The sequence below is a fragment of the Xylaria bambusicola genome (genome assembly GCF_022495145.1).
Source record: "Xylaria bambusicola strain CBS 139988 unplaced genomic scaffold F5B22scaffold_28, whole genome shotgun sequence".
In the NCBI taxonomy this organism is placed as follows: Eukaryota; Fungi; Ascomycota; class Sordariomycetes; order Xylariales; family Xylariaceae; genus Xylaria; species Xylaria bambusicola.
The window spans coordinates 20,929-33,744 of NW_025953581.1; the positions used below are offsets into that span (position 1 = coordinate 20,929).

Here is a 12,816-nt window from a genome sequence, read left to right on the forward strand (position 1 = left end):
GGAAAATTAATAATATAGGATATAATATAATTAATAATTTAGTAAAATATATATAATAATAATAGGTATATTTAAAAGAATTAAAAGCTTTCCTTTAAATATTTTTTATTAATAAATCTAAAGTTATATAAAAACCTAGCTTTAAATAGTTCTTCAATATAATTAATATATAAATAAAATTTGAAGAATAAATGCCATCCTTAATTAAAGCATATATAACTATATAGGTTATTTTAAAAGAAATATATTTATATAACTTTAAAGTCCCTATATAAAACTACTTTTATATTATTATTATAAATAAATAGAAGTCCTAAATATATATAATTAATATAATTTTTAGGAATATAATTAAATATAGTAACGTAATAATTAATTATTAAAAAGAGGTATTCGAAATAATTTATAAAATATAGTATATTATAATATTTAATAACATTCCCTACCTATAAAAACTAATTAGCCTACTATTATATATTTAAAATAATGCTTAAAGCTATAGGGTGTTAAATATCTTATAGGTAATTACCCTATTTTTCCGGCCTTTAATCCTATTATACAACTTAAATATCAATATAATAATTTTAATTAATTATTTATATAATAAATTACCCTTCCTTTACCTAATTAAAACTATTATTGGATTTTTATTTGAAATAAACCTACCGGTAAAAGATTAAGGCATTAAAAAAATAATTATTAAGCATACCTAAACCCTATTATTTATAAAAAAACTAATAAGCAATTAGGCAGATATTAATGGAATAATATATAATTTATCGAAAACTTTTATTAATAAAGCATTAAACCACTTTATAGGAATAGGAAGTTAAAGATTATTAGAATTATAAATAAGTTAAAGATTTAATACTTTTAAAAGTAATCGATTAAATAATTGGAGCAGCCTTAATAATTATTTAGCTTTAAGTTATAAATAAAGTATTATATATAAAAATATTCTTTAATTTAAACTACATTTAATATTAAAGCTAAATATTAGCTATACTTAATACTTAATTAATTAACGATCCTTTAGTTTATAAGTACCGCCTATATTTTAAAGAGGAGATTTATTTAATATTGTTAAATATAAGCTAATACCTAATATACCTTATAAATAAAAAGGGTAAAAAGATTATAAATCTTATATAAATAAAGTTAATTGAATAAATATAGGAAAAAGCATTAATTATAAGAAGTAATATTAAGCCCTAAATAAAAGATAAGGAAAAGGGATTAAATTAATAAAACTAGATATAGCTATTAAGTAAGCTAAAAAATAAAGGAATAAGAACTAAATATATAAAATACTATAAGTTAATAAATAAGGAAAAGGAGGTATAAAATTATTATCCATTAAGAACAATAGGAAAATAATTAGGGAAAATTATAATAGGGCTAAAAATAAAGGCATAAACATTATAAAAGAAAAAATATAGCGGACGCTTCACTTTAATTTTTCTTGTTACTTTTTATATATATAAAACATAGGTCGCCCTAACGTAAGCCAAACAGACGAAACCTATTAAATAAACCACGACGTACCTTAAAGAATATATATTGCCTTACCTTCTATACTTATTAATCAAAGCTTTTTATATATTATTTTATAATTTTTAAAAAGAGGTTATAGGTTTATTAGTTTATTATTATTACCTATTAGCTATCCCTTCCACAACTCCCTTTATAATATTTATAATAATTAAAATATTATATAGTTTTTAATTTTAATAAAAAGGGTTTATAATTAAAAAGTTTAACCTTTTATAAAAAGTTATTATTATATATTAACTTTATTATTATTATATTAATAACATAAATAATAATAAATATTAGCTTTATTTTATTATTTTTAAGTATTATCCTTTTATAATATATAATATTTAAATATTCCTTTTAAAATAATTATAATAGTTCTTTATTTATATATATTTTTTAAATTTAAATTTTTAAAATCCCCTTTATAATTATAGTTATTTTTTTATATTATAGCTTTAACTCTTTATTAAAGGCCTTTATTATTTATTCCTTATTTATTATTTCCTTTAATATTATATTTTTAAATATTATTATTATATTATTATTATATAGGTTTTTTATTATAATAGTATTATTTTTAGGGAATATTATATTTATTACCTTTATAATATCCTTTAATATCCTTTTTTTAAAATTATCTATTTATTCTTTAATTTAAATAAAGATTTCTTTATTATACCTTAATAGTATTATTTTATTAATGTTATTTAATTATATAATAGCTATTATTTAGGCTTATAACTTTAATAGGTTTATTATTATATATATAGTTTATTATAAGGCTTTTTATAAGGCTTCTTTAAGGTCTTTTTAAATAATTAAGGTATTATTTCTTTTTTTTATATTTAGTTTTAATTTTACCTATTTTATAGTTAATTTATAAATAAAGCAAGCTAATTATACCCTTTTTATATCTTTTTATAAAAAAATCCTTTTTCTATTTTCCTATTTATTATAAGCTATAATATTAGTTTAAATATTTTATTTAATATCCCTTTAATTCCTTTTAAATTAATAATAACCCATTTTTTATTAAATAATTATTATATTATAATTATATTATTAATAGGTTTATTTTAATTTTTTATTGCATTATTAATAAATAGGTTATTTATTATTATTTTTCCATTTTTTTCTATGTTTACTATTTACGCTTAAAATATAGGCCTCCTATTAAGTAAAAGTTAAACTTTTAATTATAATAGCTTAAATTATTTAATAATTAAGTTCGAATTTAAAAAGTTATTAAAGCTTTTTTAAAATCCTTTTAATATTTATTAAATAATATAAAAGTAATAAAATAATAAAAAGTTTTAATATTATAATTTAAAATAAATTCCTTTTAATAATAATAGGAAAAATTATTCCTTTAAAATATTAATTAAAGATTATTTAAATAATTAATTATTTTAAAAATAAAAGCTTTTATAATATATTAAATATTACTTTTTAAAAATTAATATATAATTAATAATTATTAATTAAATATATTAAATAATTAAATATTAAAGTTTAATATTTACTTTTTAATATAAAATAAAAGAAAATTAATTTAAAAAGCATTTTAAATATTTTAACAAAATATAATAATAACTTTATTTATAGGGTTTTTATTATAAATAATAAAATTATTAAAATAATAAAGTAAAATATATATTTTAATAAAGAATTTATTATAAAGTTAAACCTTTTAAAAATAATATTAATTAATATTTAAATAAATAAAAATAAAGAAAAAAGCTTAATTAAAATTAAAAAATTAACTTTATTATTTATAAAAAGATAAAGAATTAATATAATATTTATATAAAGTATAATAATAAATATTACTTTATAATTATTATATTATATTACTTTATTAATTAAAGATTTATTTAATTTAAATATTAATTTATTTATTTATAATAACGATTAATTTATATTAAATTACTTTATTTATAAATATTTTATTAAAAGATATAAAACTTTATTTATAATGCATCTCCTACTTAACCTAACTACCCAATTAACCTGGCTACCCTAATAACCTATATAAAACCCCATTATTTCAATCTTTTATAACTTTACAAACACTTACCGTACAATTTTATAATTAATACCGTTAAATCCATTAATTAAAGGGGAATCCAGAGGTATCTTTTACTATTTTTTATAAAATTTATTAAGCAAGATATTAAGCAATATGCTAAAGGGGCGCTAAGTAGGGATTACTTTAACGCTTACTTTAACGTATTGCTTAATAACTCTATAAATATAAGTCGTAAAAGTTAATAAAGGGTACTATTAAATAGTTGTTTTTTATTATAAATTTAATAGTATATTTTATTATTTTATATGATTAATATTTGTAAAGTTATTAAATTATTATATAATTAGCGCACCGATGTTATTTATATAGGCTAAGGGGGTGGCTAGGTTAATTGGGTGGCTAGGTTAAATGGAAGATGCGTTATATATAAAAAAATAAATTACTATATATATAAAAGGATAAACTTCTTTATATATAAAAAAGTAAACTTTTATATAAAATAAACTTTTATATATATAAAAGCTTATTATAAAAATAATAAATTTAAAAAGGAAAAAGGGAAATATTTATAATATATTATTTTAATTATTAAATAATTGCTTTTTATTTATATTATTTTTAAAAGGGGGAAATATAAACCTATAAGGTTACTTTTATATATTATTATTATTATATACCTACTGTGCCGCTTATATAGCATGGTCCTTTTATCTATATATTTATAAGTAAAATTATATAAAAGTTAAATAAAAACCCTATATAACCTTTAACTACTGCTTTATTACTTCTTAACCTTATATAAGTTAATATATATTATTTAACTATATAGTAGGAAAAGGGAAGGTAAAAAAGCTTAGATTCTTTTACTTTCCTTATATTCCTTAGTTATTTAAAAAGGAAAGGAAGGCCTCCTTTTTTTCTTTAGGGACCTTTAAGGGGGCCCTTTTTACCCCCCTATTTAGGTTCTTTTTGTTTTATATTCCCCCTTTTTTACTTCCCCTAATCCCTTTAGCCTTATTATATATAATAATCCTCCTAATATTTAATAGTTACCTTATAATTGCCTTTATTTTTATTAGGTCTTCCGTTATTATTTATAAGTTCCTATTAATCTGTAGCTATATTTTAGCTAACTTTTTAATTAAAGTTTTCCTTTTATTTTTTAATAGCCCGTATTATAGGATTATATATTAGGGGGTTTTTTTACCCTTTATATATTTATAAAGGAAGGTTAAGAACTTTAAAACCTTCCTTTTATATAGGAAGGCTTTAAGTTTTATTTTTCCGGTTTATATTTATATTATTAAAGCTGCTTTATACTTTAGGAATTTATAAAACTTTTATAATAACCTTTTCCTATTAAGCTCCTACTTTACTATTATAAGGTAGCTATATCCTATTTTAATATAGCTCCATTTTTCTTTTTACTTTTTAATTAAAGTATTATCCGGTTTTTTTCCTTTAGCTTATTTATTTTATTAATAGTATAGGTTTATAATTAGGTTACTTTATAACTAGTTTTTTATATTATTTATAAATTTCCTCCTAGTTTACTTTTTAGCTTACCGTTTTTAAAATGCTTATATAAGTTAATTAATCTTTATTATAGCTTTTATTAATACTTTATAATATATTAAGTTTTTTAGCTAGCTTTTGCTTATTGTTGCTTTATTGTTTAAATATAGGTTAACGGGGGGTATATTTAATTCCGTTTTAAATTAATACATTAGTATAGCTTTAAAGGCCCTTATAATATATTTAATATAAACGTTTTAAATGCCTTTAAAGGAGCTAGCTATACCCTTTAGTTTATTTCCCTTAGGTCGTTTATATTATATGATTGCCCTATATACTAAAGTGCTCCATACTATTACGGAATAAATTTACTTAGCTTTTATTATACTATTACCCTATGCTAAATTTTATAGTTTAATTATTATATATATTTAAATATTTAGCTTTTTTTTAAGTTTAGCTAAGTATTATTTCTATTTAAGGTTTCTATTTAATTATACCTTTAAGAACCTTATATTATTTATTAATTATATTATTATTTGTTTAAATTTAACCTTTTATTTTAATACCTTTTAGCTTTTAAAGAAATATATAAGTTTGCTTTTCTAAGGGGCGAATTTTATTTTATGCTTTAATGCCTAAGTTTTATATATTTATTATACTATTTTTAAAACCTTATAATTCTATTCTATTTAAAGGTTAGCTATAAAAAGGTTTATATTATTTATAAACCTTATTATAACTATCTTTTAATGTATTATAAGGTTATTATATAATATTAATATATATAGGAGGAATAATAAAAATAAAAGGGGGGAGCTTTAAAGGACCTTTACTTTAAAGGGGATTAATTAAAAAGTAATACTATTAAAATAAAGTTATACTAATCTTTTTAAAATAAATAAATAGATTTATAATATTATTTATAATAGGTAGCCCTTTTATTAAAGGATATAATACCCCTATAGCTAAAGGCTATTTTAACTATCTTTAATATTAATTTAATTGCTATATTTATTAACCTACCTTTTTTATTTCCTATTTAGCTATCCGGTAATAGTTCCTTCTTTTTAACTACTTTTATTAACCTACAATTTAGCTCCTTTTTTAAAACCTTCCTTAATATATTAATAAATATAATTAAGCATTAATCCTTTAAGGTCCTTTTAATTCTTTTTAACTTTTTTAGCTTTAGGATTATTATTACCTTTATTTATTAAAATCTAATTAGGTAATACCTTAAAGTAAAGCTAGCGGAATATAGGGTAGTTAATTATTTAATTAAAGCTGGTCCGTATACTTTTAAAAAACTATTAAATAATAAGTTCCCCTTTAATACTTTTTATAAAGCTAACCTTTAAATTATTTTTATAATATCCTTTTCCTTTATTATAGTATTTATTTTAAACTATTAATACCTATTATAAGTAAGGTTTTTATTTAAAATATTTAATAGGTTTATTAATAGTGCTAGGAAAAAATATTCCATTAATAAGGTTATTTTTTCTTTAAAAGTATTTATTATATTAAGGTTACCTTTAATTTTAAATAATAGTAGTATAATTATAATTTTAAATGCTAATTTATAAGTAAACCTTACTTATTTAATTAAGCTTTAAAGTATTTTTAAATCCTTTAATACCTTTATTAAAGCTTTTTTTTAATTATATTCCTATATCTTTATTACTTCTTTATTAAATAACCATTTTTCTTTTTTAAGGGTAGCTTAAGCTATTATAATTCTTTTGCTTTAAAAGTAGCAATAAGCTTTTTTAGCTTTTTTTTCTACTATTATTACTTCCGATAACTATTATATAGGGGCCTTTTGCTTTATCCTTAAGGTTTTTTTAGGTATAAATTTATTTATTATTTTTATAAGCTATAAAATAAATATATTAAAAACTTTATTAAATTTACTATTAATTTATAGGACTTTTATTTTAATAATATTTATTAAGGCTTCCGTTATAGTTCTTTTTTTATTTAATTTTAATTAATTCTATCCTTTTATTTAATAGTAATATCCTTATAGAATTATATTTAGGGCTATTATAATCTTTATTGCTATATAGTTTAATTTTAACTATTTTAAATTTTCCCTATATATTATTATTAAATTGCTATTTATTTATATTAAATTTATTATTAAATCCCTTTAACCTTTTTTTAATTTTATTACTTCCCTTTATAGTATAATTAATATAAAGTTTTATTATACTATAAATTTTAAAAGTTCCTTAACCCTTTAGCTTTTATAACTTAATAGGTTTTAAAGTAGGTAATAAAGGTTAAAGTCTTTTATAAATAGGTATTTTCCTAATATTTTTCCTTTCCTTTTTATCTTTTATATTAGGCTTTATTATTTAATCCCCTCCTAGTTTAAAGAGTATATTAATTAAATTGTTATTGTTAAATTGCTATTGCTTATTATTATATTTGTTTAATCCTTTTTAATCTCCCTTCCTAATAACTTTATTACTATCCTTTTATTAATGTATAGTATAGCTTTACCTTTTCCCTATATAGGTTAATAGTTATAATTCCTTAAGCAATAAATATTATTATATTTATTAATTAAAGGTTTTTATATTATTATATAATTAAAGTTAATATTTAAAAGTAACTTTACTATATTAATTTTTAATCCTATAATATTCCAAAAGGCTATATTATATATTATTAGGTAAATAATAAGGTTAATTTTCCTACGCTACTATTAATTTATAGCTTTTTTATTAATAATCCACTATTATTAAGCTTAGTAAAGGTTAATATTAAAGGGGCCCTAAAGCTAATTATTTCTTTATTTATAACTTTTATTTCCTTTTTATTTTAAAAGCTTTTTAAATATAATATATATATTACTTTTGCTTTATCTTTTTCCTTTATTCCTTTTTTATATCCCCTATTTTAAATTATATAAGCTTTATTATAGTTTATATATTTTTTCCTCCTATTAGCTTTTTTTATTAAATATTCCTTTTCTTTTTTTTAATGTTTTAATATTATATAAAGGCTATATTTTAAATCCTTTTTATAATATTTTACTATATATTTATATTTATAGTAATTAAAGCATTATATAATCCTTAATTCCAATAAAAAGGGTTTATAATTAAAAAGTTAAACCTTTTATAAAAAGCTACTATTATATATTAATTTTATTATTATTATATTAATAATATAAATAGTAATAAATATTAACCTTACTTTACTATTTTTAAATATTATTCTGTTATAATATATAATATTTAAGTATTCCTTTTAAAGTAATTATAATAATTCTTTATTTATATATATTCTTTAAATTTAATTCTTTAGGATCCCCTTTATTATTATAGCTACCTCCTTATATTATAGCTTTAACCCTTTATTAAAAGCTTTTATTATTTATTTCCCGTTTATTACTTCTTTTAATATTATATTTTTAAATATTACTATTATATTATTACTATATAGCTTTTTTATTATAATAACGCTATTTTTAAGAAGTATTATATTTATTATTTTTATAATATTTCCTAATGTTTTCTTTTTAAAATTATTTATTTATTCCTTAATTTAAATAAGGATTTCTTTATTATACCTTAATAGTATTACTTTATTAATATTACCTAATTATATAGTAATTATTATTTAGGCCTATAACTTTAAAAAGTTTATTATTACGTATATAGTTTATTATAGGGCCTTTTATAGGGCTTCTTTAAAGTTCCTTTAAATAATTAAAGTATTATTTCTTTTTCCGGTATTCGGTTTTAATTTTACCCGTTTTATAGCTAATTTATAAATAAAACAAATTAACTATATCTTTTTTATATCTTTCTATAAAAAAAATCCTTTTTCCGTTTTCCTATTTATTATAAGCTATAATATTAATTTAAATACTTTATTTAACATCCCTTTAATTCTTTTTAAATTAATAATAGCTTACTCTCCGTTAAATAGCTATTATATTATAGTTATATCGTTAATAGGTCCATTTTAGTTTTCCATTACGTTATTAATAAATAGGTTATCCATTACTATTCCTTCGTTTTTTTCTACATTTGTTATTTACGTTTAAAATACGAACTTCCTATTAGGTAAAAGTTAAACTTCCGGTTATAGTAGCTTAAATTATTTAATAATTAGGTTCGAATCCAAAAAGTTATTAAAGGTTTTTTAAAGATCTTTTAATAATTTTAATTTAAAAATCTCCTAATAATCTTAATTTAAAGATCTCCTAATAATCTTAATTTATTACCTTTATATAAATATAAATAAAAGTAATAAAAAATTTAAAAAAATAATATAAATATATATAAAAATTAATAAAAGCTTTATAATTATAATTTTATAATTATTAATATACTTTAAAAATAATAAATTATAATGCTTTAAATTATTTATTTAAATAATAAATAATAAAGCTATAAAAATAATAAAAGTAATATATTATTATTTATAAAGTTATTATAATAAAATAAATAATAAGTTATAAAAGTAATAGGAATAATATATTATAACCTATATGGTTATTTTAAATCTGTTTTAGTTAGCTAGGACTATAGACTACGAAGCTATTTAATTTATAAAGCATTTCCTTTAACGGGAGTGTTAAAAGTATAGGTGGTAAAGGAGTTACTTTATGTATACGGTACGGGTCAAGGGTCACAAAGGGTCACGAAGGCACTGTTTATGTATATAAAACGGTCTTCCCACCTCACTCAAGTCAAGTAGTTCAGTTGAATGTAACCCTCATATACCTTCCATTTTAGCATGTACGTATATATAGCCTCCGAGTAGCCATTCACGCCCCTACAGGGTGGGCTACGCCGGCTATCGTGGCAGTCGTGGGGACGGAGGAACACAAAAGAGATACGCTGTGTATAGCCGGAGAAGTCTCGGACTTCAGACCTTGTGCCACAGTGAGAGTCTTACTGTATATCTTGTACAGCCACTATGGGCCTTGCTGGTGTGAGATACTCATTTGGGGTTTCTAGATGTTGGAACGTATTTATTAGTTGTATATATAGTAGGTGGTTCAGCTTCCAGGGCTACTACGGCTGGGAAGGAACCTGGTATTTAAGGGGCTTCGCGGACCTACTGGATTATTTAGTTGCATTGTGAATAGATTTAATTCCAACCTTATCTGTCCTTGTCGTGTTATGTTCTCTTGCGGCATACAGTGGTGATGTGACGTAGCGTGGGGGTAAGAGATGAGGATATAGTCAACAGTGAGTTTATAATCACAGATTTCGTTTGAAAGTTCATTCAAGTTTGTGATGACTTTGGTACACCCCGCTCCGACAAGTAATCTATGTCGTGTGATCATATAATCAAAGTGTGAATGCCCGCCTTGTTACATGCCTCGATGCAGCAGTCAAAACAAGCTCTCTGCCGTATAGCCACTGGGGACTTCTTGCTGGCCTTCATACCTAGTACGAACAACTGAAGTTCCGGGACTCCGCTCACTGGGAAGATGTTCAACTTGCCCCCTTCGCGGCGAATGCTGCTCGGAGTAGCATAAACCCGCGGGCCGTTTTCTGCCTTGGGGGTAGGTGGACTGTCTTTTGGGTGATCGCAGTTAATAAGCAACGGCAGTCTGGCACCCAAGATAGTATTAGACCAGCCATATTTCTCAGGGTTCCGACGGTGGATAAGACTTTGGCTGGCATACAAGCAGCCTTGATACCGAAAAAGCTCCCATTGAACTGTCATAGAGGCCCAGGGACCTTGTACGGGAGAGCGGTCAGTCTCCTCTGGTTCTCTCGGAGCCATGCCCTGCCACTCCCCTTTATAATGATCGTCATTAAATATATAAACGTTGTCGTAATCCTCGCGCTCATACATAATCCTTCCAGGACAGGAACTTATGCGACAAATGCCATCTCTGGTAGGAACCATTTCGTCGAGCAACGAGGGCCAAACTACGTGAGTTGGCGTAGAGCTCAGGACTATGCCCTCATAATTTATCGTGGCATCGTTCTCTGGCAGAATCGAACTTTTAAGCACATCCCTCCACATAGATCCAAGACCAATACTAGTAGACATATTTATGAGAGAATGCTTTGCAATATCAAATAATTGAGTCTGATCTGGAAACCAAGCTGTGGTGTCTGGGGGAATAAATTGCATATCTTCAACACTATCGAACAAAGACAACATGAGAAGAGAGGCAGATACAAACCTGAGCACCGAGATGAAGGCCCTCACCCGTGGTAAAAGATCAGTAAGGGATTCGTCGGAGTCTCTCCCTAAGGTCCAAATTGGTCCAATGTCGTGTTCCTTGAGCGAAAAGTGTGGCCAGACACGGAGGAGATCGACGGTGCGAAGATAATAGTTAACTTCAGGTAAGTCCCTGAAAGATGTTGTAGAAGCAAGAGAGTCAAATGGGAATTCCGGGCGTAGATCAAACAAGAGGGTCATTGTTCTGAATATAGACTTGATGCTTGGGAATGGATTTGGTTGTGTGATGGTGAAATGAGCCGAGGGTGTGTCGAAAGCCCGGCTAGATTCCCTAGCCCGATTGCAAATGAGCTTGATTGAGAGTGGAAGTGCTGCTAGGACAGCATCTTTGGCCCATTGCTCAGGGCCGCAACTGTCTAGAAGTGACTGGCCGTAAGTCCGGAACGTAATACGATAGGAGGTTTCACCTGAAGATGCACATCGAAATACTAGATCCTGGAGAGAGCGGAGTTTGAATTTCGTGGTCACTTCTATATCAGATCCTGCCTGGCTCTTTGGACCAGGATCCACAATAATGATGAATTTGGATCCTGGTTGAGAGACGATAGGCGTGCCATCGAGTAATTCAATTGACGGCGGAAGCTCGAGTGACCACTTGGAAAATGCAGCAATCCACGCCGCACAGCTTCGGGCTTTAACGTTAATAGAGCTGATTTCATGCTCGCCCACTCGTTGCAGACGACGGCAGGCATCAACAAGAACTGCCAATCCTTTCGCGTCTGGGACGTGATGTGCCTCTTTGTAGGTCAGAAAGCCTTTAGAGAGACTGGCTCCTATTATAATCGAGTTATACCCAAATACGACATCTGAGAAGCCTGATAAGCGGCATCTAGCTTCTAAGCTAGACATTAAGTCTGCTAAATGTCTTCTTGTAGGCAGGAGCCGGTTGTCCGATGTTGTTTCTTCGAGCATGAGCATCAAGGCATCAGCACAGTATATCTTGTTGACGCTCGATATGAGAGCCGCGGCCAAAGCAAGAAAACGTAAGCCAGCCTGATTGCTGCCAAGCTGGACGGCACAATCATGCTTCTTGAAGCCCACTTTAGCCTTGAGGAATTGAATTGTGACTGGCTCTGGTGTGGGCAATACGGTCCTCTCGATTTTGAGTCGTGTCTCGCGACTGATTGCCAGTGTATTTCCAAATTGTTCGCATGCCATGATTGCCAGGGGCTGGACATTGTCGCTCGTTGCAGCTTCGAGAACACCCCTCGCGATACTATAAACCGAGACTGAGGTCTCGTTGAGGCTCCACTGGGCTTGTACAAGTTGGCTGCCCATTGTCGCTGGTATTGCGATCTCGTCGGGCAGAAAAGCCCTCTGATCGATGAAGGGATGATAAAGCCTGAAAGAATTATAAAATGCGATTGAGGTTTGATTCGTTTCTCTCGATAGCAAACGACGACATACAATGAAGGATATTCAGAGCGGGGTAAGCAACGCCATTGTGAGAAACTGATTTGTTGTATTCGAAGCAGGCTACCTTGGCGCGCACGCTTGTGCTA

The 12,816-nt window shown here is 24.9% G+C and overlaps 1 protein-coding gene across 1 annotated transcript; it reads right to left on the bottom strand.

The window, feature by feature from the left end:
- Positions 1–9,713: 9,713 nt before the first annotated feature.
- On the bottom strand, positions 9,714–12,760 carry F5B22DRAFT_611138 (uncharacterized protein). The gene has a single exon (XM_047975259.1). It carries the CDS (start codon positions 12,590–12,592, stop codon positions 10,397–10,399), a length of 2,196 nt encoding a protein of 731 aa, XP_047829636.1. The 5' UTR covers positions 12,593–12,760; the 3' UTR covers positions 9,714–10,396.
- Positions 12,761–12,816: the final 56 nt, after the last annotated feature.